This window comes from Hoplias malabaricus, chromosome 9 (genome assembly GCF_029633855.1).
Source record: "Hoplias malabaricus isolate fHopMal1 chromosome 9, fHopMal1.hap1, whole genome shotgun sequence".
Lineage (NCBI taxonomy): Eukaryota > Metazoa > Chordata > Actinopteri > Characiformes > Erythrinidae > Hoplias > Hoplias malabaricus.
Window position 1 is genome coordinate 10,197,490 of NC_089808.1, and position 26,561 is coordinate 10,224,050.

The 26,561-nt window shown below is 35.8% G+C and overlaps 1 protein-coding gene across 1 annotated transcript; it reads left to right on the forward strand.

Moving 5' to 3' along the window:
- The first annotated feature begins 18,870 nt into the window (after positions 1-18,870).
- Positions 18,871-24,791, forward strand: LOC136707783 (macrophage mannose receptor 1-like). Its single transcript, XM_066682035.1, has 5 exons — positions 18,871-18,939; positions 20,937-20,975; positions 21,061-21,284; positions 22,023-22,206; positions 24,037-24,791. Exons 2-5 carry the CDS (start codon positions 20,939-20,941, stop codon positions 24,393-24,395), a joined length of 804 nt encoding a protein of 267 aa, XP_066538132.1. The 5' UTR covers positions 18,871-18,939; positions 20,937-20,938; the 3' UTR covers positions 24,396-24,791.
- Positions 24,792-26,561: the final 1,770 nt, after the last annotated feature.

Here is a 26,561-nt window from a genome sequence, read left to right on the forward strand (position 1 = left end):
CATTTTTTTTAATTATACTATATATATATATATATATATATATATATATATATATATATATAATATTATAACTATAAGATTCACACTGCGGCTCTTTTAGTCAGATGAGCCAGGATTGTGGCACAGATAGTGTAACATATGTCCCATTGCGGATAAGATATTTCGGATTCCCGACTACTGGGAACCTCAGTGTGAAATATTAAATAAGATCAAGGACAGGGTGAAACAACCACCCGTGAGGTGCCCACGAGTGGTGATTAAACACTGTGCAAAAGAAAATAAAAAAGAACCTGTGGGGTGCCCACAAGCGGTGATTAAATATTTGAAGAAGAAAAAAAAAAGGGAAAGGGGCAAAACTAAACCAGTGTTTCAGTGTTCCTTTTTCCAGCCGATCCTGACCTCTATGCCGCCCCGCCGAAAAGAACCGTACCAGAGAACAACCAAGCTGCAGCAGCACCTGAGCAAGTGGCAATGCAGCCACCTCCACCCACCGGAACACCAGGCCTCAGTGGACCTGCATCCAGCACCCGGTCGCTATGTCAATCTGCAGCGGGAAATCGAAGTGTTGGACAGAGAGCAGGAGGGAATCGGATACTGGACTGAAAAGGACATGATAGAGTTACCTCCGATCTGTCTGACCCCCTACAAGTAGGAGGACTGAAGTTCAGAGAAGAATTTTTTGAGGATTTTTGCAAGTCATGTCGCCCGACTGAGAACGAGATGAGGCAAAAAAGAAAGAAAGCGGGCAGACACCTTGGTTCAAGCAAGTTGCTGATGGTAAAAGCAAGTTGACGACGGAAAACAGCAATAACGTTTCATGTGAAGGAGACAGAGGAAGAGGACAATGGAGGGGTCGAGGGCAAAGCAGCGGAAGAGGATTTGCAGGCAATGGGCCAGCTTTCCAGCCAAACATATCTCAGAGAGATACATGGGTGAATCGGTGCAACAATTGTGGCAAACAGGGACATTTTGTCAGAGACTGCCCGGAGCAATATGCTCAGGAGGAAGAAAAGCCAGAAACAGCACACTGCGAGAAGTGATGGGCGGTGGAGAGGCAGGACACGCTGAGATGGGACCCACTGACACAACGAAAAGGGAAGTACTCTTTTCCTGTCAAAACTTAAGTTAACTGCCTGACTAGATAACTACTATAAATCTGCAGATCAGATAACGTTATAGAAACTAATGATAAAAAAATAAATAAATAAAGGGGATTTTATTGATAGACCATGCGAAGTATTTATTAGAAAAATATATAAAAATGCTTCTATTCTATGTGTAGATCTATGTGCTGATCTGAAATATGTGATTTCAAGGGATTACCTAAGACTGAATGGAATCCCCCAGAGCTCTGGTATATATATATATATATGCATTTAGCATGACGTATAGATTTATTTATATAGACTGTATGCAAACATGTCTATATAAATAAAAATAATAATACAAAATAAAAAAAATTAAAAAATCCCCTATTTTGCCGCGTAGAGGCCACTGCGCGACAAAAAAAGCGGGATTCATTTGATAAGGTGATTCGGTTGAGTCATTGGTTTGATTCAGATTGAATCACTGAGTTGATTCATTGAGGTGACAATTTGATTCACTTGAACCTTACATTTGTTTCATTTTATGATACTTTGTTTCAAATTTCAACTTGTTGAAATTGATTCATTAATTATCATCGAATTTGTTGAGATTGGTGATGGTTTGATTGACTTTTATTCCAAATATTTGAAATTTAAAATTATTATTAACAATGAGATTAATTTTATCCCCAGTTTGATTAATGGCTATCAGTTATTGATATGAATTGAGTCATTATTGATTCGAGCCAACCAATTGGCTTAATATAAGATCTGATTTAACATGTTTTAGAACATGTGATAACTGAGAAAATCAATATATCACATTTTGATTAATAAATTCATATCTCATTAATTAGATATGCATGCATGTGAAACCCCATGAAACCTGACATGGCATGGGATAATTATAAACTCATACACAGCTTTCACAGCTCCGGTCGCCGCCACACAACTTCCTGTAACAGATCAAGAGAAACCCACTCTGCAGGCTATTCAATCCACTGCCACTGGAGCAGAGAGAGCTCAGTGGTCCAAATCAGGGTGCATTAAGTATGGGTACACACTACAACGAACAAACCATGTCTCCCAGAAACATACATAAAAGGGTTAATTGCTATTGCTCATGGGAGTTATCACATGAGCAAAAGGAGGGAATGATAATATATGATACCCAGGCATTGGTATGCACCCGGACTCTCTACACTCACCCAAAAGTTTTGTTCAGCATGCCTCACGTGTGCACAAAACACACATAGGCACAAACAACCCCTGTCACAACAACCTGTAAGTCACCCCCCAGCAACAGAGCCATTCCATTGGCAGATTGATTTTGTGGAACTAACACCAGCAGAAGGGAAGCGGTTTGTCTTGGTCTGTGTATGCATGTTCAGTAAATGGGTTGAAGCTTTTCCCACAGGTACCCAGGATGGCGAGGCAGTAGCCAAAACATTCCTCAGAGAAATAATCCCCAGATGGGACCTGCCACAACGCGTCTCGAGTGATAATGGCACTCCATTTGTACATACAGGCCTAATTAGTCTAACTAAGTACCTAGAAATAGACATGCCACCACCCCGCCAATGCTGGGACAGTAGAAAGGGTTAATAGAACCATTAAAAATGGTCTTGCAAAATGACACAAACAGGCCTTAATTGGGTTAAGTGCATCCCTCTGGTCCTCTGGCAAAGCAGAACCAGACCACAGAAAAGAACTGGTCTTAGTGCCTTTGAGTGTTTGGCAGGCCTCCCAACACGGGGTTAGGTCCACCTCCACTTGATAATCAGTTGCTTGACCCACTCTCTCACAACATATTGCGTCTCGAGACGATTCTGTTCATATCTAAGCAGGTGAAAGCAGTGCTGCCGCAACCAGCCGACCAGCCCTTCCACGACCACAAGCCAGGTGACTGGGTGTTGATACGAGACTTCCGCAGACGAAGGTGGAACCAACCCAAGTGGACTGGACCACACCAAGTGCTCCTAGTGACTCACACGGCCGTGAAAGTGGCAGGACGAGGGACGCGGGTGCATCATACTCACTGCAAGAACGCTCTAACCTCACCTGAAGAAACAACAACCTTAAGAGTACCCTAAAAGGACGAGAACGTGAACGAAACTTTGTCTCATCGTGTTCAAGCGAGATACCAGATCCTACAGATCACAAAGGACTCTAAACCTGATGAAGTAGATAAAGACCTGGGGCTGGAACATTTGTTTGATGAAAATAATCTGTAAAAATGATTGATTAAGAATCAAAGGAGGGAATTGTGATGGAAATTTGTTTATATAAATGATTCATAATCAATAGAGATATTTAATCAGCAATGGCCACGCATGTTTGTGTAAACTGAAATTGTTTTATTCCTAATTCTCTGTGTGAGACCGCAGACTTGTGTGTGTGTGTGTGTTTCAAATAACATATCGACACCTCCCTTTGTCTCCAGACCAAGGGGATAGAGGGGGAGGCACAGGCCATGTCTGGAAAGGTGTTAGAAATACAGGAGATAGGGGGATACAAATGGTGGGAAAAACTCTTGAGTTTTGTGAACAGGATACAGTAAAAGATGACTGAAATGTAAAAGAGCGAACAGATGGTGTACTTCAAAGGGTTTTCCATGTATAAAAAGACGCTGATCAAAAATGATCAGCAGAGTGGTGAAAAACAGCGTTGCGCGCACGTCCCTCTCTCACGTTAATTAATAAATGCTGTCTCACTTGATGCCGACTCAGAGACTCAAAGAGTGTCTTATTTTCTGTCGTGATTTTTCCACCACACCATCTATTATGTTAATGGGTCGGTTTTGACTTGTGTCTTAAATCAGCCCTAAGATCCCCTAAAAACAATTAATTATCAACCAATTTGTTTCTTACCTCTTGTTAGTTTACCTTCTTTCTCCATGAAAGGATTGATTTTAATTTTTCATTGTTGGATACTGTAAACTGGAGATGTATACTCTACAAAACACAAACTCTAAACTGACCTGGCCTAACATGTCTGGACATGTCTGTCTTTCATTTTTTATGACGTAGGCACAGATAAAAGTCCCTAACTGAAGCTCAAGTGGATGTAGGATAAGCTAGATGTAGGCTGTTGTTGAGTTTATGATTTTTAGATTTGGCACTTGTTTTGTTTTCTGAATTTAAATTATACCTGGGTTTAAGTTGACCCTAACAAAAGAAAAGCCATCATTTTAATAAGAGCATTTTATAATTTAGTAAAAAATATGTATTTTATTTTGTTTAAATAGAAGTTTCTGACATAATCAAAATGTCTTGATGCAATAAACAAATTTATGGACTGCATTTAATGCTTTTAAAACCTAAAAACGGGTCAGTCAAGACCCAAACACCAAAGGAAGGTTAAACATAAAATGTACTGTTGTAATTAAGTGGAATTTATCAATTACTGTTCATGTACATTCCCACCTCTTTTATGCATTAATATGTACATTTTTAAAAATCTTATTGTTTGTTTTTGAGCTTTGTGTCTGCCTATCATGCACATATCAATAAACCTGTTGTGCCTGTCCATGTGTCTTGTAAATTCTGTCAAAAATAGGAGTATACAATGAAGAACATGGGTCTTACAATCTTTATAATGCATAGTGCCAACACTAAAGTTTGTTGGAGGAGGGATAATCATGGAGGTATTTTTAGAGCAAAACACTTGAGCACCTGTGACAGTGACATTTGTAGTTGTAGAAAACAAACACGTGTATCAGCTAGGGCTGTGCCATATCGTATAGTGCGCAATAACATCACAAATAGTTTTTCAAATGGTAAAAAAAATTTATATTGTGATAATCGTGATAATCTGAATTATTTACGTAATAAAGTCATGCAATTACATGTAAAAAAGTATACATTCATTACTTGAGTCATTTAGGCACAGTGACGGGTAAGATGGAAAAGAATTTGCTCCAAAAGAAGAGTGACTTAAGTCGTGTGGAGGTGGTTTGGAAATAAAATATCAATAGTCTGTATATATTTTTGATAATGTCAGAACCTTAGTAAGTCACGGTTGTTTAATGCTCACATATTTATTTGTTGTTCTTTCAAAATTAAAAAAATTGTTGGATTTGTACGAACATGTAATGTTATATATAATAATATAAATAAGAAATTAAATATATAATTAATTGAATATAATTAATATTTATATAACATTTGTTGCCATGCTGTGTTCTGAAAGTTAATAAAAGTATATTTTAGTGTTTTTTTCATACCGCCAAGAATGCTATTGGCTGACGTGTCGTGATTCTGTGACCAAGTACCACTTACAAAAAGCCTTCTCCAGAAAACAAACAGGAGGTAGTCCCTGCAGTTTTGAAGCGAAGAAAAGGGAAAACAGGAAACAAATCTTTATAAGGGATAGCGACACAAACACAGCTACAGCCACAGAGCACTGCTGTAATGTGGTTGGAGGAAGTAACTTGCTCTACTTCGGATTGAGAGAAACAAAGAAGGAGACGGTGAGGCCAAACGTAGACTAGAGCCACCCTTTTGACTGCTGTGAGTTTGAGCACAGCGCTGATTTCCAAAACCACAAACGTACATCCCTACCCTGATTCCCTTTCCCCTGGTTTCCAGAATGATTTGGAACCACAATGGTAGATGGAATTAGTCACAGCACTGAAATAAACACCCGGCTCTTAGCGCTTCTAGGGTGAAATATACCAACAGTCGAGGCTCATTGTTATTGATTTTCTCCTTCCACTTTAAATTTCATTTTAGCAATTTGCTTCTCATTCCCAGTTTACCTTTTTAAGCATATATTTCCACCATCAATGGTCAGTTTACAAGGCCAATCAATCATTGACAGATGACGTATCACAGACAAGAAGTTCGTTGACACAGTCCTTCGGGTGAAATATAAATAAATACTGCGCCCAGACATGGCATTCAGGGGATTTATAGTTTGGGGACTTTTCGCAGGGAAACACACTTGTATCTTAAACAAAATGGTTGGTAACATCCAAGTACAAGGTTGGAGGCAGCAACACAAGTTCAGCACTCCAGCTTTATGGTCTGGTCATACAGAGCAATATTGGAATTTAAATAAAGTTGTAAATGCATCCAAGTGACAGTCCATGGTATCCTTGCTGAGTTTGTCTCTGTGTGGAGTCCTGTTACTTTACTTCTCCAGTTTTAGCGCCATCTCTGCTAACTTTGGTGACGTCATGTGCGAGAATCACACATCAAAGACAAAGACCGTTGTTGTCATTACTCACTTCACATTTGAAATTCTGTTCCACCTTAAAGGAACAACATGTAATTTTGTTGAATTTAAAATTACAGCTTCAAAAATCATTGTGATGATTCTCTGACCTGTAATAGGGAGAATAGAGCTTCTATCATTGCTATTCTTGGCTCAGCACCACAGACACGGCACTATGTACCTTTTGGAGGAGGGTTGAAAACTGCTACCCACTCTTCATTGATTTCAGTACAGTGGACTATGCTAGGGGGAGCCCTAGGTGCAAAAAATAAAAATCTTACCTGATGTTCCTTTAAAAAGGCTGAAGTTAGCTTTTGAAAATTAGGTCTCCTTCATCATTTTTTAAAACACAAAAACCATGAAAAATACTCCTTTAATATTGCTGTTATTTTTAAATTTTAACTTAAAACACACAAAACTCAGATTTACACCTTTAATCCACACATATGCGTCTGTAACTTACCGAGTTACTGGAAATTCTTACACAAGTGTGGTAGAAACAAACTCTTGAAAGGGGTTATGATGAATACTTGCAGAGTAAGCTGTGGAGGAACGTACATGTACATGTAGTGTACTGTGAGAACATCTATTTCATACATCTCTTCAGTGATAAAATGCACCTATCCAGAGGGATGAGTGAATTTAATATATGAGTGTATGAATCACATCGTCACATAATGGAGTACAGAAATTACACAGACACAAAGCAAATGTCTTGCTAACCATTATCACTTCTTTTGAAATGAAACTTATCTAACAGTAGAAGCACTTATAAACTAAATACAGAATGTAAAAGCAACCAAAGACTTAATGGTTACTTCCTACATCAAATTATGCAATGGTTTGCAGGACAAACCTTGTTTTTTTTAATTCATTTAATCTTTAAAAGAAAAAAAAAACTAGTGCAGCAGGTATTTCATATAAATGTCATACACTCAGCAAACACACAAAATTGCCTTACAAAATTTTTTCAGGCAGAAATGGCTTGTGTTGGAAAATTAACAGAAATGTTGAACATAATTGGAATTGGTCCGACATATTCTTTAAAAATTGGATATCGGAATTGGCCAATAAAACTGTGCATTAATAACCACATAATTTTCTCTGTGATTTCAAATGTACTGATACAAATGTGTGACTGTTTTCTACAGTTACAAATTTCACTGTCACAGATGCTCAGGTGTTTAGCTCCAAAAATATCTCCATAGGGACCACCCAGAATCAATAGGAGCAAGGGAATACATCACTGGGCATCACAGACACATCTCAGTGGGCAATTTCAACCACAGACCTAGCAAAATGTGTATTTTGACTGGCGCTCCCAGGGAAACCCACACAGATTATAAAATTGAAAGCAAAAAAACCCTCAGAAACCTACTGTTGTTCCTCTGTGTTGCTGTCAGATAAGTGTATGCCATACTTATTATTTTTGTTTCAGAAAAAATATAAAAAGTATAAAAAAAACCTCAAGGTTCTGGTACCTTTCATCAGATGATCAATGTAGCAACCTCGTCATGTTGTCTCATGAGTCAGACTTTTAAGGATTTAACCTACAAAGTCAGCAGCACATAATGACTTTGCCAGGATTATGGTATTTCCACTATCCAGAAATAGCACAATGTTTTGATGATAATAGAATGAAAATTGATTATGTGATTATTTTAGCTTTTTCTGGTCTAATTTTAATAATTTTTCTGGTCTAATTTTTGTTTTTCTAGAAATATTCTATAACTGATATTCTGTAACTGAACTTAATTTAGAGTGAAAACACTTCATGTACCTGGAACAAACTTAAATATGTGTGATGATGTACAGTACCTGTGACACATCACCAAGAGAAACCATTATATGTATATTTACCTGTACTTACTCACCTGCATACGGGTCATGTGAGAGGGAAAAGAGTACTATCTCTTGATGCTGATTACCTGGTTGAATCCATTCTCCACAGAGGGAAAGGAGAACTAGCATCTAGAAGAGGGAAAATATATTAACTAATAAATATTGATATTATGAATGAATGTTAAACATGCCATGGCCGAAATTGAATCTTGGTACAGTTGTTAGTTCATTGTTATTTTTATTGTTTATGAAACTTGTGTATCCAAGATACAATAAATTTTACCTCCTAAGGGAATGGTATATTCTAGGGGGCGGGGCTACCTATATATATACCACACAAGGGTAAAAGAGGGAGACTCTGCTAGACCGTGGCGAGAGAAGCATAATCTACGTGTATAATAAGACTCAATTGATTTGGTTGTCATTATCCTTTTTTGTCTCTGCTAATAGAGAATTTTGTTTTGTTAATTTTTTTTATTCTCAAGGAGCGCGCGAGTATATATTGTAAATAGTAATATAAAGTCTAGTGTGTAAATAAAGGTGGAAGGGAACCAAAAATAGAACTTCTCGGTGTTATTTCGAGTCGACCTTATATCATCTCAGGTCTCTCGCCCGACTCTACCCATAGAGAACACCTCCCATCATTTCACTTTGCGATGGTGAAGGGGTGAGCTTTATCACAATATGTAAAATAATAATGACATATCAAATATATATTTGATCTATGAAAATTGCTATATATCAAATAAAATCAAAAGTGCTATGTAAATTCTACTCTTATTTTTGTAAGACAGTGATGTTTAATGTTTGAATTTGCTCCATGTGTGCATTAATTTGCATTGGAGATACTATGTAAATCATCAAAATAGTTGCAGAAGCATGAAACAAAGAAAATGCTGTACTGCCTTAGTTTCCGTTTGGTAACAAACACCACACACTGCGAGAGACACACATCACAGAAACTAATACAGCATCTTTACCAGTAGTAAGAGGTAAGGGTCACTTTTAAGATCTCAAAACAATGTCAGTGAATTATTGTTACTGAACCTGCCATTAAACTGCAGAGAGTACTACACTGACCTGGCCACCATTGAGAGCCAAGAGGAGATGAATGTTTTAATAGCTCTGGTCAATCAGGCATCAAGCAATTACTGGATAGGACTGAGGCAGAAAGTTCCACCGGGCAACACCATTGTAAGAAATTCTATACTTTTAAGAAGAGCAGATTTAAAGGAAACTAAATAAGCGGGATGCAAATTTTAGAAACTCTCTTCAAATAATTCATAATTTTGACTAGTAAGGTGTAAATGATAAATGAAAAACAGAATTAACAAATGTTTATGGGTCACTGACAATTTAAATTTTTCAGACACTTGTGACCTATACCCTTTTGCCTGATATTGTAATATTTTTACAATTTTATAAAAAATGTCTTGAATGACTTTTGCCAAGAGTAAAAATTCTTAATGTCAGTTCAGGATTGCATTATAATTTCATTGTGGAAAATCAATTCAGATTTCTGTGTAGTGTAGGACTAGGCTTAATCCCTGTCCAGGAAACTGAGGTACCACTTTAGAATAAGACTACGTCAATAAAGGTGCTGTTTCACAAATAGTCGACCCACATACATCTACATCTACATTCTGCACCACACATCTTGCAGAATTCTGCCTTTATTTTGTCTACTTCATGAAGCTTGTTAGCCTTAGCACATAAAATGTGATTTACCTCACATTCTAAAGTCTGAGCTTATTCTTTACCTTGACATTTTTACTAAGTTCTCTGACACTTTCAGTATTAGACAAAAAAGAGGTCACTGTCGCCCTTTCTATCTGGTACAAATTATTTTTAATGACATTTAATGTTTTTATGACCTCATTAATAATCATGTAATAAAATGCTTTTTTAAACCAGACCTGGGTGTGGTCAGATGGGAGTATCTCCTCATACAGGGACTGGATGCCAGGAGAGCCAAACGGCGGTTTGGTTGAAGACTGTGTGCAATTATATGCTAAAAACCAGTGGAATGATGTTAGCTGCAGTTACCCAAATCCATTTGACTGCTACAAAAGTGACAATGCTACAAAGCTACAAAATGGTAAAGATATATAATACATGGGTTACAGGACCATGTTATAACAGTGAATAATATGCGATTATGAAATGAAGTACATGTGTTAGAGGATAAATTCACTCACACTTTGTGTTTAGGGCACATTGCTTGATTATGTTTTTAATACAAATAAATCTGAACAATGATTTTTAATGAATGATTTCAAAATAAGATGGGGATGTGTGTGAAATGCTACTGAAAACAAGAGTCATTTCAATTACACACATATACCCACAAATATATTACATTTGATATATTTTTATTATGTTTTATTTTTGTGAATATATGAATATTCAAATTGGATGCCTGCAACTTTACCCACAGGTGGCACAGATTTCCGCCAGCCACCGACCCAAGGATCATTTAAACCTTTTCAAAACACCTCAGAGTAATGTTATGAGGTGCAGGTGTGGGTCTTTTGAAAAAAAATGTGATCACTTCTGTAACTTGACAGATTTCTCAAGCGGGTTGTTTGGGTTTGAGGGATGATTGACAGGTTTCTCTGGCCAATCAGCACTTTGCAAAGTTTACACATCACATTTGGAACATTCTTGGCTCAATTTGTACCAGGGGTGAGCAGGGACTAAAAAGCACCTGGTTCCAGGGACCAGGTACCAGATTTGGCCAGTGGAAAAGCAAAATGTCTGAGCCGAGTCGAGTAGGTTCCATGTGGTGGAAAAAGCACCATATGTCCACGAACCCCTAGATTTGCACATTTTATTTAACTGGAATCAAATTACCAAATGCTTGACTACATAAATAGGTTTATAACCTAGACTGAGACAGCGCCTCAGTCCTGAACATGGATTGGAAATTCATTTCATAGGGGCTCTTCTCCTGAAGTAGACATAATAATTCTAGGCACAAACAAGCAGCCAGCAACTTGTTATCAAAATAAGCGTGATGCTTCATAATGTGAAATACCTTCACTCGAATACTGAGGGACGAGGCAAGGTTATTTAGAGCTTTAACTGTCAGCAGCAGAATTTTGTAGTCTATTTTAGATGTGATTGGCAGCCAATATAGGGCTGACACTATTATCTAAAATGGTGAAATTTCCTAGTTTATGTAAGAGGTTTAACATAATTTTGATTTTTTTTTTTAGTATTTTTTTTTATTTTTTCATCAAACTAAAGATCAGAGTCTATTGTAACATCAAGGTTTTTCACACGTGTCTAAGGAAAATTATATTATTTAAATTTAATGTCAAGTTAGATGAAGTTAATAACATTTCCTAGTGGTAACATAAAGAAATCCTGTGACAAAAATGAAACAGTGATTTTCCTTTTCATTTTGACAGGTATTCTGCGTGTTAGTATGAAAAAGCAAAACATTGTGTTCATTGTATTTCAGTTTTTCTCCGTAGTGATTGCTTTTCTATTTGTTGCTAATTCTGCATTTGTGGGCTTTGAAGTATGTGAGAACTGAACTTGTTTGAGTTGTTACGCTTTTATTTGTGTTTCACTGCAGTAACTGGAATTCTATGTATTAAAAAATACTGCTTTCTGCATGACACCAAGAAGCTTATTGTATTTTGGGATGAAACATAGAATTACTCTTATGAAAATGAAGAGTTTTCTGTTATTAATTGAAAAAATGAAATTGTTCCAGAATGTTAGCTGTTGTTAGTATTAGTAATTGGAAAAAAAAAAACTGTAGAAAAAATAAATTGTGTATATAGGCAACACTGGAAAATTAATTGGATCAAACAATGCAAAAAGTTCTTTGAGCCATAATTCAAAATAAATAGACTGGGACTTGTGGTGAGAACACAGCTATAGTGAATCCACCATGAAAAATGTGAACAGAATCATGTCTGATGTGTAAAATCATGTGTAAAATCTTGTCATCTTTTTTGTTTTTCAAGATATTCCTCTCATCCTGATTAATCAGACCAAGACATGGTGGGACGCTTTGACATACTGCAGAGAGAATCATGTGGACCTGGTGTCTGTTCACAATGAGACAATCCAGGGCTGGGTCAATATAGTGTTAAATTATGCCTCTACTGCTAATGTGTGGATTGGTCTGCGTCACACTTGTGCTCAGAATTTCTGGTTTTGGGTGAGTGGGTTCACTGTCTGCTACCAGAACTGGGCTCCAGGGAATGGGACAGGGCTGGAAGACTGCACAGGAGGAGAAAGATCAGGAGCCACACAGTCTGGAAGTAAACAGTGGATCAGTCTGTCACAGAATTAGAAACTCAACTTCATCTGCACCATCTGAGTGTAATCTCCTTTTCTAAACATTAATTTTAAGAAGTTTAAAGACCCTCCACATTATTTAAAGGCTTCAGGAGGAAGTCTTAGGTTTCTGCTTTTACATTTACTCATTCAGACATGGGTTTTAGACGTGATTCTTCAGGGAACAGAAAGTATTTTGAGATTAAAAATGGCCAAGTTTCTGTATGTTCAAACTGCAGAATTACGCACATTCAGTCAGCAACTAATGAAACTGATCGACATTCTTTAAGAGGAATATGCATTTTCATGCACACTAATGATACTTTTCTCCTGATTTTTTTGTGTTCTGTGATATTCTCATTAATTATATGTTGATTTTACTTCAACATAATTGTTTGTTTTCTTAATATAATAGGTATCAGCAAGGAATTTTCCCCACCCACCCATTTCAAATTCACATACATGTCAAAAATATTTTTGAAATAGGACTGAGTTAGAAAATGACAGTTGAATTAAATAATGTAAATATTTTAATTGTGCACAGCATGTAAAATGCTAATTAAAAATATAAATTGTATTAATCTGTGTTGAGATACAAATAAGGAGCAATGAAAAAATATGTTCCTGTCAACTTTTTGATTTTGGAAGAAAGAAATAATTAAAATGAAATATATTTAACCTTGGGTTCTCCCTGTGTCTGCGTGGGTTTTCTCTGGGTGTCCTCCCACGGTCCAAAAGCCCACGTTTGTAGGTGGATTGGCGACTCAAAAGTGTCTGTAGATGTGAGTGAATGTGTGTGTTGCCCTGTGAAGGAGTGGCGCCCCCTCCAGGGTGTTTTCCTGCCTTGCGCCCAATAATTCCAGGTAGGCTCTGGACCCACCATTACCCTGAACTGGATAAGGGTTACAGATAATGAATGAATGAATGAATGAATGAATGTTAGATTTCTGTTACCGTCTATTATGTTAATGGGTCGGTTTTGACTCGTGTCTTAAATCAGCCCTAAGATACCCTAAAAACAATTAATTATCAACCAATTTGTTTCTTACCTCTTGTTTTCCTTGTTAGTTTACCTTCTTTCTCCATGAAAGGATTGATTTTAATTTTTCATTGTTGGATACTGTAAACTGGAGATGTATACTCTACAAAACACAAACTCTAAACTGACCTGGCCTAACATGTCTGGACATGTCTGTCTTTCATTTTTTTAGGAAGTAGGCACAGATAAAAGTCCCTAACTGAAGCTCAAGTGGTTATAGGATGAGCTAGATGTAGGCTGTTGTTGTGTTTATGATTTTTAGATTTGGCACTTGTTTTGTTTTCTGATTTTAAATTATACCTGGGTTTAAGTTGACCCTAACAAAAGAAAAGCCATGATTTTAATAAGAGCATTTTATAATTTAGTAAAAAATATATATTTTATTTTGTTTAAATAGAAGTTTCTGACAAAATCAAAATGTCTTGATGCAATAAACAAATTTATGGAGTGCATTTAATGTTTTTAAAACCTAAAAACTGGTCGGTCAAGACCCAAACACAAATGGAAGGTTAAACATAAAATGTACTGTTGTAATTAAGTTGAATTTATCAATTACTGTTTTCATGTACTTTCCCACCTCTTTTATGCATTAATATGTACATTTTTAAAAATCTTATTTTTTGTTTTTGAGCTTTGTCTCTGCCTATCATGCACATATCAATAAATCTGTTTTGCCTATCCATGTGTCTTGTAAATTCTGTCAAAAATAGGAGTATACAATGAAGAACATGGGTCTTACAATCTTTATAATGCATAGTGCCAACACTAAAGTTTGTTGGAGGAGGGATAATCATGGAGGTATTTTTAGAGTAAAACACTTGAGCACCTGTGACAGTGACATTTGTAGTTGTAGAAAACAAACACGTGTATCAGCTAGGGCTGTGCCATATCGTATAGTGCGCAATAATATCACTAATATTTTTTCAAATGGTAAAAAAAATAATTATATTGTGATAATCGTGATATTCTGACTTATTTATGTAATAAAGTCATGCAATTACATGTAAAAAAGGTATACATTCATTACTTGAGTCATTTAGGCACAGTGACGGGTAAGGTGGAAAAGAATTTGCTCCAAAAGAAGAGTGACTTAAGTCGTGTGGAGGTGGTTTGGAAATAAAATATCAATAGTCTGTATATATTTTTGATAATGTCAGAACCTTAGTAAGTTACGGTTGTTTAATGCTCACATATTTATTTGTTGTTCTTTCAAAATGTAAAAAATTTTTGGATTTGTACGAACATGTAATTTAATGTAATATATAATAATTTAAATAAGAAATTAAATATATAATTAATTGAATATAATTAATATTCATATAACATTTGTTGCCATGCTGTGTTCTGGAAATTAATAAAAGTATATTTTAGTGTTTTTTTCATCACCAAAATACCCTGAAATATGGTGATATTATCTTAGGGTCATATCTCCCACCCCTAGTATCAACAGATTTGAAGTCACAGAGAAAATCTCTTTAGTAGTTGCAAACCTGTTGAATTCTTTTCTCTCAGTTACACTTTCACAAAACCTTTATTGCAACTAGGCTTGCCAACATTCTGAATTAGAGATAAGGAATCATTTTAATCATAATCAAATTTTAGGCCAATCGCCATCAAGGGCTGTCTATTATTTAACTGGCACTCTTCTTAATAGTGTCTTCAAAAGTAGTTAACTACGGTTCAACTGATTAAAACACACTCATGGAAAATACAAAGAAACAAAAAGGTCTGAAAATGAATCTGTCCATGTATTATGCAAATACTGTATTACAAGCTTTAAAAACTACTACGATACTGATGTGTGAAGTATTTCAATAGTAACCTACATCAATTGCCCATTGCCCGATGCAAACCATTTTCAGGTTGTATTAGCCAAATGTAAGTAAATCATTTAACCCAGTTAAATATTAATGTTGATTCTTTCTTCCAATGGAAATGTGTAACCACTTGATCATCCAATTATTCTTTATTCTGACCATTTAATTTTTGTTGTATTTCTTATAATCGCTTTAATCTCCTTAATTTACATAAAATGTAAATCATTAATTAGTGCTAATACATATTCAAACACTCGTATCCAAAGTATGAAGTCATGGACAAGTTTTGCCATTTGCAAGTTTTGCAAAATCTGTATGTGAATTCATTGTGAATGATTTACACACATATAAAACTTTTTCTCACAAATAAATAGTATTTGTTCTATTTTTCTTGGATATTTGTTCTGCACAATCAAAAGTCCATAACTACATCTGCTCAAATCTGCAGTTGTGTGTCTCAAATGCAGCTTTTTTTCACTCACACATAACAAATATCTGTCACTATGTGGGGAAGAATAGATTCGTACCTCTGTAGGGCCAGAGGCAAGCAATATTCAGAGATCAAAGAACACTTCTGACAAGAAATCAGAAGAGCTCACTGGGCACATGTCGTATGCTATTGGCTGACGTGTCCTGATTCTGTGACCAAGTACCACTTACAAAAAGCCTTCTCCAGAAAACAAACAGGAGGATCAATAGTCCCTGCAGTTTTGAAGCGAGGAAAAGGGAAAACAGGAAACAAATCTTTATAAGGGATAGCAACACAAACAGCTACAGCCACAGAGCACTGCTGTAATGTGGTTGGAGGAAGTAACTTGCTCTACTTCGGATTGAGAGAAACAAAGAAGGAGACGGTGATGCCAAACGTAGACTAGAGCCACTCTTTTGATCGCTGTGAGTCTGAGCACTGCGCTGATTTCCAAAACCACAAACGTACATCCTCACCCTGATTCCCTTTCCTCTGGTTTCCAGAATGATTTGGAACCACAATGGTAGTCACAGCACTGAAATAAACACCCGGCTCTTAGCGCTTCTAGGATGAAATATACCAATAGTCGAGGCTCATTGTTATTGATTTTTCTCCTTCCACTTTAAATTTAATTTTAGCAATTTGCTTCTCATTCCCAGTTTACCTATTTAAGCATATATTTCCACCATCAATAGTCAGTTTACAAGGCCAATTAATTATTGACAGATGACGTATCACAGACAAGAAGTTCATTTCACCTTCGGGTGAAATGTAAATAAATACTGCGCCCAGACATGGCATTCAGGGGATTTATAGTTTGGGGACTTTTCGCAGGGAAACACACTTGTATCAAACAAAATGGTTGGTAACATCCAAGTACAAGGTTGGAGGCAGCAACACAAGTTCAGCACTCCAACTTTATGGTCTGGTCATACAGAGCAATATTGGAATTTAAATAAAGTTGTAAATGCATCCAAGTGACAGTCTCTGGTATCCTTGCTGAGTTTGTCTCTGTGTGGAGTCCTGTTACTTTACTTCTCCAGTTTTAGCGCCATCTCTGCTAACTTTGGTGACATCATGTGCGAGAATCACACATCAAAGACAAAGACCGTTGTTGTCATTACTCACTTCACATTTGAAATTCTGTTCCACCTTAAAGGAACAACATGTAATTTTGTTGAATTTAAAATTACAGCTTCAAAAATCATTGTGATAATTCTCTGACCTGTAATAGGGAGAATAGAGCCTCTATCATTCCTATTCTCGGCTCAGCACCACAGACATGGCACTATGTACCTTTAGGAGGATGGTTGAAAACTGCTACCCACTCTTCATTGATTTCAGTACAGTGGACTACGCTAGGGGGAGCCCTAGGTGCAAAAAATAAAAATCTTACCTGATGTTCCTTTAAAAAGGCTGAAGTTAGCTTTTGAAAATTAGGGCTCCTTCATAATTTTTTAAAACACAAAAACCATGAAAAATACTACTTTAATATTGCTGTTATTTTTAAATTTTAACTTAAAACACACAAAACTCAGATTTACACCTTTAATCCACACATATGCGTCTGTACCTTACTGAGTTACTGGAAATTCTTACACAAGTGTGGTAGAAACAAACTCTTGAAAGGGGTCATGATGAATACTTGCAGAGTAAGCTGTGGAGGAATGTACATGTACATGTAGTGTACTGTGGGAACATCTATTTCATACATCTCTTCAGTGATAAAATGCTTCTATCCAGAGGGATGAGTGAATTTAATATATGAGTGTATGAATCACATCGTCACATAATGGAGTACAGAAATTACACAGACACAAAGCAAATGTCTTGCTAACCTTTATCACTTCTATTGAAATGAAACTTATCTAACAGTAGAAGCACTTATAAACTAAATACAGAATGTAAAAGCAACCAAAGACATATTTTTCCAACACAAGCCATTTCTGCCTGAAAAAAATTTGTAAGGCAATTTTGTGTGTTTGCTGAGTGTATGACGTCTATATGAAATACCTGCTGCACTAGTTTTTTTTTTTTTCTCTTTTAAAGATTAAATAAATTTTAAAAAACAAGGTTTGTCCTGTAAACTATTGCATAATTTGATGTAGGAAGTAACCATTAACAGAAATGTTGAACATAATTGGAATTGGTCCGACATATTCTTTAAAAATTGGATATCGGAATTGGCCAATAAAACTGTGCATTAATAACCACATAATTGTCTCTGTGATTTCAAATGTACTGATACAAATGTGTGACTGTTTTCTACAGTTACAAATTTCACTGTCACGGATGCTCAGGTGTTTAGCTCCAAAAATATCTCCATAGGGACCACCCAGAATCAATAGGAGCAAGGGAATACATCACTGGGCATCACAGACACATCTCAGTGGGCAATTTCAACCACAGACCTAGCAAAATGTGTATTTTGACTGGCGCTCCCAGGGAAACCCACACAGACTATAAAATTGAAAGCAAAAAAACCCTCAGAAACCTACTGTTGTTCCTCTGTGCTGCTGTCAGATAAGTGTATGCCATACTTATTATTTTTGTTTCAGAAAAAATATAAAAAGTATAAAAAAAAACTCAAGGCTCTGGTACCTTTCATCAGATGATCAATGTAGCAACCTCGTCATGTTGTCTCATGAGTCAGACTTTTAAGGATTTAACCTACAAAGTCAGCAGCACATAATGACTTTGCCAGGATTATGGTACTTCCACTATCCAGAAATAGCATAACGTTTTGATGATAATAGAATGAAAATTGATTATGTGATTATTTTAGCTTTTTCTGGTCTAATTTTTGTTTTTCTAGAAATATTCTATAACTGATATTCTGTAACTGAACTTAATTTAGAGTGAAACCACTTCATGTACCTGGAACAAACTTAAATATGTAAAATAATAATGACATATCAAATATATATTGAATCTATGAAAAGTGCTATGTAAATTCTACTCTTATTTTTATAAGACAGTGATGTTTAATGTTTGAATTTGCTCCATGTGTGCATTAATTTGCATTGGAGATACTATGTAAATCATCAAAATAGTTGCAGAAGCATGAAACAAAGAAAATGCTGTACTGCCTTAGTTTCCGTTTAGTTACAATCACCACACACTGCGAGAGACACATCACAGAAACTAATACAGCATCTTTACCAGTAGTAAGAGGTAAGGATCACTTTTAAGATCTCAAAACAATGCCAGTGAATTATTGTTACTGAACCTGCCATTAAACTTAAACAATTTATTCTTCATTTTCAGTTTATGAAGCTTTATTTTTACATTTATTTTTAGATTTTCCACATTTTTATATATTTATGTTAAAAGAAGCACAACCTTTTTGAACCTGGTATTTCCAAAAGTAATCAGATTATCTCTCTGCTGGACCTTAGATAGTTGAAACTGTGCAGGACTGGAACAAAAATCTTTTTCTGTGAATTTATTTTATAATGGTGATGGAGGCCAGAAGTGGTCACAGTGTTAACTGAACATTAACGTAACACCCAAGTGTTTTTAGAGGAAATGACCAGTGATTTTTGTCCTTGGTTTTATGTTTTATCTGAATAAGAATCTCTGTGTAGATTGTGATTTTAAAGCAGTGCCTTCAGTCATAGCTTAAAACCTTTTTCGATTTTTTTTTTGTTTGTTAGTGTTTTTCAGGACAGGGTTTAATCTTAGCCCTGGCTTATTCCATTCAGTGGAGAATCTCAACTCTTTAAAGTGATTAACTTTTTCTCAAAAACAAATCCTTTTGAAGGATCACAGATCTCTGAATTCCTTCTTTTAAATCTCCATTAAAAGAAGACGAGCGAAATTTCCAGCGGTCTGGCAGTTATTGACGTTTCAGCTGATGTTGCATGATTTCGCCAATTTGACATTTGATGCCTCACCTGAAATACAAGAATCACCAAATATGTTATGTACATATTTTGCATAGTGAAATGAGAGTGAAAGGAGAATATGATATATACAATTTAAAACAGAAAACACACAAGACAAGCTGAATTCTATCATCACAACCACGCAGTCCAAAATTTCATACATCTTTTTATAAATGTTGTTTATTTGATTGACACTGGATTTCAGAAATAGAACAAGACGGGGACAGACACAGAGGAGAAATGAGACAAGAACATGACAGTGGACATCTTACAAAATATTTATTTTCTCTGGGCTGAAAAAACTGTGTGTGATGATGATGAGTAAGTGCAGGACTGAATAAGCTGCTTCCAGAAAAGTGGGCTGCATGTTTGTAAAGATGTCCATTTATGTTTTTTTATGTTTTATTACAGTTGTATATAATTACAGTAAATACTCAAGAACAATAATATAAAACAAATTAGAAATATAAGATCTTTTTTTACTAGAAGTAGTAGGTGAGAGTGAGTTTGAAGAACAATGTTTTGTTCAGATTCTGCTTGATCGCATGAATTTGTTAAATCAACAGCACACATTATTTAAAATCATTATTTATTCACTGGTAAATATTCACTGCCACTTGGTGAGATTTGGCATATTAAACCAATACTTGTTTTAATATTTGTTGTTTGTTTGTTTGTTTTTAGCAAATAAACACTTACTGCTCAGATAAATAGCTTTTTAAATCTCAGTCTCTGGTGCCTAAACCTTGTGCACAGTACTGTGTATATAAAGATCAAAACAACTGACAGATTAAGTGAACAATTAAGCTATTTTTCAGAATCTCCATCTGAAATTACATGGACAAACTTGAATGATTATTACTTTCTCAATACTTGGAATAAATGGAAATATTTGGGTTTCTGTGTAAAAGAACACTTTAAAGTTGAAAAGTGATTTTTGACCCTAAGAAAGTTAATGTATGCTTCCAACTAACTCCTACATGCCAAATTTGCCATTTTTTTGCTTTCTGGTAAAAAAAATAATGTTTGTTTTATGAATTGTGTGTGTGTGTGTTTGATGAGAAGGTATCTACATAAACAAGGTTACATAAACTACACAAATCAAACACTACAGTGTTCCTATAAAACATGAAATATATTTGATTATTTGGACATATAAACATTACAGTTTGACTTAACAGAAGATCAGTTTTATTGTGCTGAAATAGAAGTATAAATAAACTGATTGTAAATACTGATGTGATGTTTAATGCCTGTGTTCTCTCTCTTTCTTCTTCTCCACAGTCATGGGTTCCTCTCTGTGTTTCCTCCTGCTGTTCTCAGGTCAGTGTTAGTTCATAATGATCTGTTAAACTCTGCTGTTTCAGAACTGTACTGTCATGCTAAAGAGGGGTTTTAATCTCTGCAGGTCTCTGGACCCTTTCTATGTGTGTGACTCGTCAGTTTTATCTGGTGAATGTAAATAAGAACTGGACTGAAGCTCAGAAATACTGCAGACAGAACTACACTGACCTGGCCACCATTGAGAGCCAAGAGGAGATGGATGTTTTAATAGCTCTGATCAGTCAGACATCATCATCACTTTATCCATGGATAGGACTGAGGCAGAAAGTTCCCCCGGGCAACACCATTGTAAGAAATTCTATAATTTTAAGAAGAGCAGATTTAAAGGAAACTAAATAAGCGGGATGCAAATTTTAAAAACTCTCTTCAAATAATTCATGATTTTGACTAGTAAGGTGTAAATGATAAATGAAAAACAGAATTAACAAATGTTTATGGGTCACTGACAATTTAAATTTTTCAGACACTTGTGACCTATACCCTTTTGCCTGATATTGTAATATTTTCACAATTTTATGAAAAATTTCTTGAATGACGTTTGCCAAGCGTAACAATTCTTAATGTCATTTCAGAATTGCATTAGAATTTCATTGTGGAAAATCATTTCAGATTTCTGTGTAGTGTAGGACTAGGCTTAATCCCTGTCCAGGAAACTGAGGTACCACTTTTGCATAAGACTACGTTAATAAAGGTGCTGTTTCACAAACAGTCGACCCACATCCATCTACATCTACATTCTGCACCACACATCTTGCAGAATTCTGACCTTATTTTGTCTACTTCATGAAGCTTGTTAGCCTTAGCACATAAAATGTGATTTACCTCACATTCTAAAGTCTGAGCTTATTCTTTACCTTGACATTTTTACTAAGTTCTCTGACACTTTCAGTATTAGACAAAACAGAGGTCACTGTCGCCCTTTCTATCTGGAACAAATTATTATTAATAACATTTAATGTTTTTATGACCTCATTAATAATCATGTAATAAACATGCTTTTTTAAACCATTAAACCATTGTTTCTAGACCTGGGTGTGGTCAGATGGGAGTATCTCCTCATACAGGGACTGGATGCCAGGAGAGCCAAACGGCGGTTTGGTTGAAGACTGTGTGCAATTATATGCTAAAAACCAGTGGAATGATGTTAGCTGCAGTTACCCAAAACCATTTGTCTGCTACAAAAGTGACAATGCTACAAAGCTACAAAATGGTAAAGATATATAATACATGGGTTACAGGACCATATGCATGTTATAACAGTGCATAATATGAGATTATGAAATGAAGTACATGTGTTAGAGGATAAATTCACTCACACTTTGTGTTTAGGGCAGATTGCTTGATTATGTTTTTAATACAAATAAATCTGAACAGTGATTTTTAATGAATGATTTCAAAACAAGATGGGGATATGTGTGAAATGCTACTAAAAACAAGAGTCATTTCAATTACACACACACATACCCACAAATATATTACATTTGATATATTTTTATTACGTTTTATTTTTGTAAATATATGAATATTCAAATTGGATGCCTGCAACTTTACCTACAGGTGGCACAGATTTCCGCCAGCCACTGACCCAAGGAGCATTTAAACCTTTTCAAAACAACTCAGAGTAATGTTATGAGGTGCAGTTGTGGGTCGGATGAAAACAAATGAGATCACTTCTGTAACTTGACAGATTTCTCAAGCGGGATGTTCGTGTTGGAGGGGTGATTGACAGGTTTCTCTGGCCAATCAGCACTCTGCAAAGTTTACACATCACATTTGGAACATTCTTGGCTCAATTTGTACCAGGGGTGAGCAGGGACTAAAAAGCACATGGTTCCATGGACCAGGTACCAGATTTGTCCAGTGGAAAAGCAAAAGGTCTGAGCCGAGTCGAGTAGGTTCCATGTGGTGGAAAAAGCACCATATGTCCATGAACCCCTAGATTTGCACATTTTATTTAACTGGAATCAAATTACCAAATGCTTGACTACATAAATAGGTTTATAACCTAGACTGAGACAACGCCTCAGTCCTGAACATGGATTGGAAATTCATTTCATAGGGGCTCTTCCCCTGAAGTAGACATAATAATTCTAGGCACAAACAAGCAGCCAGCAACTAGTGATCTAAATAAGCGTGATGCTTCATAATGTGAAATACCTTCACTCGAATACTGAGGGACGAGGCAAGGTTATTTAGAGCTTTAACTGTCACCAGCAGAATTTTGTAGTCTATTTTAGATGTGATTGGCAGCCAATATAGGGATTTAGATTTTTTTTTTTAGTAATTTTTTTTATTTTTTCATCAAACTAAAGATCAGAGTCAAATGTAACATCAAGGTTTTTCACACGTGTCTAAGGAAAATTATTTAAATTTAATGTCAAGTTAGATGAAGTTAATAACATTTCCTAGTGGTAACAAAAAGAGAGATCCTGTGACAAAAATGAAACAGTGATTTTCTTTTTCATTTTGACAGGTATTCTGCATGTTACTATGAAAAAGCAAAACATTGTGTTCATTGTATTTCAGTTTTTCTCCGTAGTGATTGCTTTTCTATTTGTTGCTAATTCTGCATTTGTGGGCTTTGAAGTATGTGAGAACTGAACTTGTTTGATTTGTTAGGCTTTTATTTGTGTTTCACTGCAGTGACTGGAATTCTGGGTATTAATAAATACTGCTTTCTGCATGACACCAAGAAGCTTATTGTTTTTTGGGATGAAACATAGAATTACTCTTATGAAAATAAAGAGTTTTCTGTTATTAACTGAACAAAAATGAATTTGTTCCAAAATGTCAGCTGTTGTAAGTATTAGTAATTGGAAAAAAAACTGTGTAGAAAAATAAATGGTGTATATAGGCAACACTGGAAAATTAATTGGATCAAACAATGCAAAAAAATTTTTGAGCCATAATTCAAAATAAATAGACTGGGACTTGAGGTGAGAACACAGCTATAGTGAATCCACTATGTAAAATGTGAACAGAATCATGTCTGATGTGTAAAATCATGTGCAAAATCTTGTCCTATTTTTTGTTTTTGAAGATATTCCTCTCATCCTGATTAATCAGATCAAGACATGGTGGGACGCTTTGACATACTGCAGAGAGAATCATGTGGACCTGGTGTCTGTTCACAATGAGACAATCCAGGGCTGGGTCAATATAGTGTTAAATTATGCCTCTACTGCTAATGTGTGGATTGGTCTGCGTCACACTTGTGCTCAGAATTTCTGGTTCTGGGTGAGTGGGTTCACTGTCTGCTACCAGAACTGGGCTCCAGGAAACGGGACAGGGCTGGAAGACTGCACAGGAGGAGAAAGATCAGGAGCCATACAGTCTGGAAGTAAACAGTGGATCAGTCTGTCACAGAATCAGAAACTCAACTTCATCTGCACCATCTAAGTGTAATCCCCTGTTCTAAACATTAATTCGTCCTGAGGAATCGTGGACAATTAAGAAAAATGCAACTGTAAATAATTTTAAGAAGTTTAAAGACCCTCCACATACTATAAAGTCTTCAGGAGGAAGTCTTAGGTATCTGCTTTTACATTTACTCATTCACACATGGGTTTTAGACATGATTCTTCAGGGAACAGAAAGTATTTTTTGAGATTTAAAATGGCCAGGTTTCTGTATGTTCAAACTGCAGAATTACGCACATTCTGATATAAAATGACAATCTCATTTTGTTTCTGTTCAGAGTACTAGAAAAAAATTCAGTCAGTGACTAATGAAACTGATCAACATTCTTTAAGAGGGATATGCATTTTCATGCACACTAATGATACTTTTCTCCTGATTGTGATTTTTTGTGTTCTGTGATATTCTCATTAATTAAATGTTGATTTTATTTTAACATAATTGTTTGTTTTCTTAATATAATAGATATCAGAAAGGAATTTTCCGCACCCACCCATTTCATATTCACATGCATGTCAAAAATATTTTTGAAATAGGACTGAGTTAGAAAATGGCAGCTGAATTAAATACAGTAAATATTTTAATTGTGCACAGCACATATAAATTGTATGAATCCATTTGGAGATACATAAAAGGAGCAATGAAAAAATATGTTCCTGTCACAACTTTTTGAATTTGGAAGAAAGAAATAATGAAATATTTTTAATCTTGGGTTCTCCCTGTGTCTGTGTGGGTTTCCTCCGGGTGCTCCAGTTTCCTCCCATGGTCCAAAAACACACGTTAGTAGGTGGATTGGCGACACAAAAGTGTCCGTAGGTGTGAGTGAATTTGACTGTATGTGTGTGGCACCCTGTGAAGGACTGGCGCCCCCTCCAGGGTGTATTCCTGCCTTGTGCCCAATGATTCCAGGTAGGCTCCGGACCCACCGCGCCCCTGAACTGGATAAGGGTTACAGATAATGAATGAATGAATGAATATTTAACCTTCCTCTTGTGTTAGATTTCTGTAACCATCTATTATGTTAATGGGTTCACTTTTTTTTTAAGGTTCACTTTATTTAGTTGCTATACGATTATACATCCAGTATCCTACCTCCTCCTATTACGATTATTTTGCACTACTGTTTACTCTGCCCTGTACATCCAGTATCCTACCTCCTTCTATTGCGATTATCTTGCACCAGAGGCGATTGCTCTAAGACTGCAAGAGAAGCTCAGTTTCCCCATAAATGTCAAAACATAAGTAATCAAATATATACTGTTGTGTGTACGTGTCATTGAATACATATGCATTACAGCGCGCTCAACTTTTGTTCAGAATCAGCTTCTTATCACTTGTAAAGATGCAGCTTTCCTCCCAATCATTCCCGCAGCTTCACAGTGCTTTAAACAGTGTGGACGCTGAGCGTCCACAGAGTTCAATAGCGAAGCAGCGAAGTGCAGCGAAACGAGACGAGTCATTGGATCAGCTTCTGCATGATGATGGGATGATCTGTCTGAGGCTGAATCCCTTTTTGATTGACAGCGAAATGAGCGAATCAGTGATCCTTTGGTGTAGAGATCCGTGGGAGCAACTAAAGTTTGTTGGAGGAAGGATAATCATGGAGGTATTTTTAGAGTAAAACACTTGTGCACCTGTGACAATGACATTTGTAGTTGTAGAAAACAAACACATGTATCAACTAGGGCTGTGCCGTATTGTATAGTGCGCAATAATATCGCAAATATTTTTTTCAAACGGTAAAAAAATTGATATTGTGATAATGCATTCATGTAGTAACATGTAATACAGTATACATTCATTACTTAAGTCATTTAGGCACAGTGACGGGTAAGGTGGAAAAAAATTTGCTCCTGAAGAAGAGTGACTTAAGTTGTGTGGAGGTGATTTGAAAATAAAATATCAATAGTCTGTATATATTTTTGACAATGTCAGAAGCTTAGTAAGTTACGGTTGTTTAATGCTCACATATTTATTTATTGTTCTTTCGAAATTTTTAAAACTGTTGGATTTGTACGAACATGTAATGTTATATATAATAAATTAAATAAGAAATTAAATATATGCTAAATAAGAATATAATTAATATTAATATAACATTTGTTGCCATAGTGTCAACAGATTTGAAGCCACAGAGAAAATCACTTT

Bases quoted from the DNA above. Each gene is read 5' to 3' on its own strand.
- LOC136707783 (XM_066682035.1), top strand. From the start codon at position 20,939: ATGGGTTCCTCTCTGTGTTTCCTCCTGCTGTTCTCAG. The intron at 21,285-22,022 runs GTAAGAAATTCT...CATTGTTTCTAG, and splicing joins TTCCCCCGGGCAACACCATT to ACCTGGGTGTGGTCAGATGG. The intron at 22,207-24,036 runs GTAAAGATATAT...TTGTTTTTGAAG, and splicing joins TGCTACAAAGCTACAAAATG to ATATTCCTCTCATCCTGATT.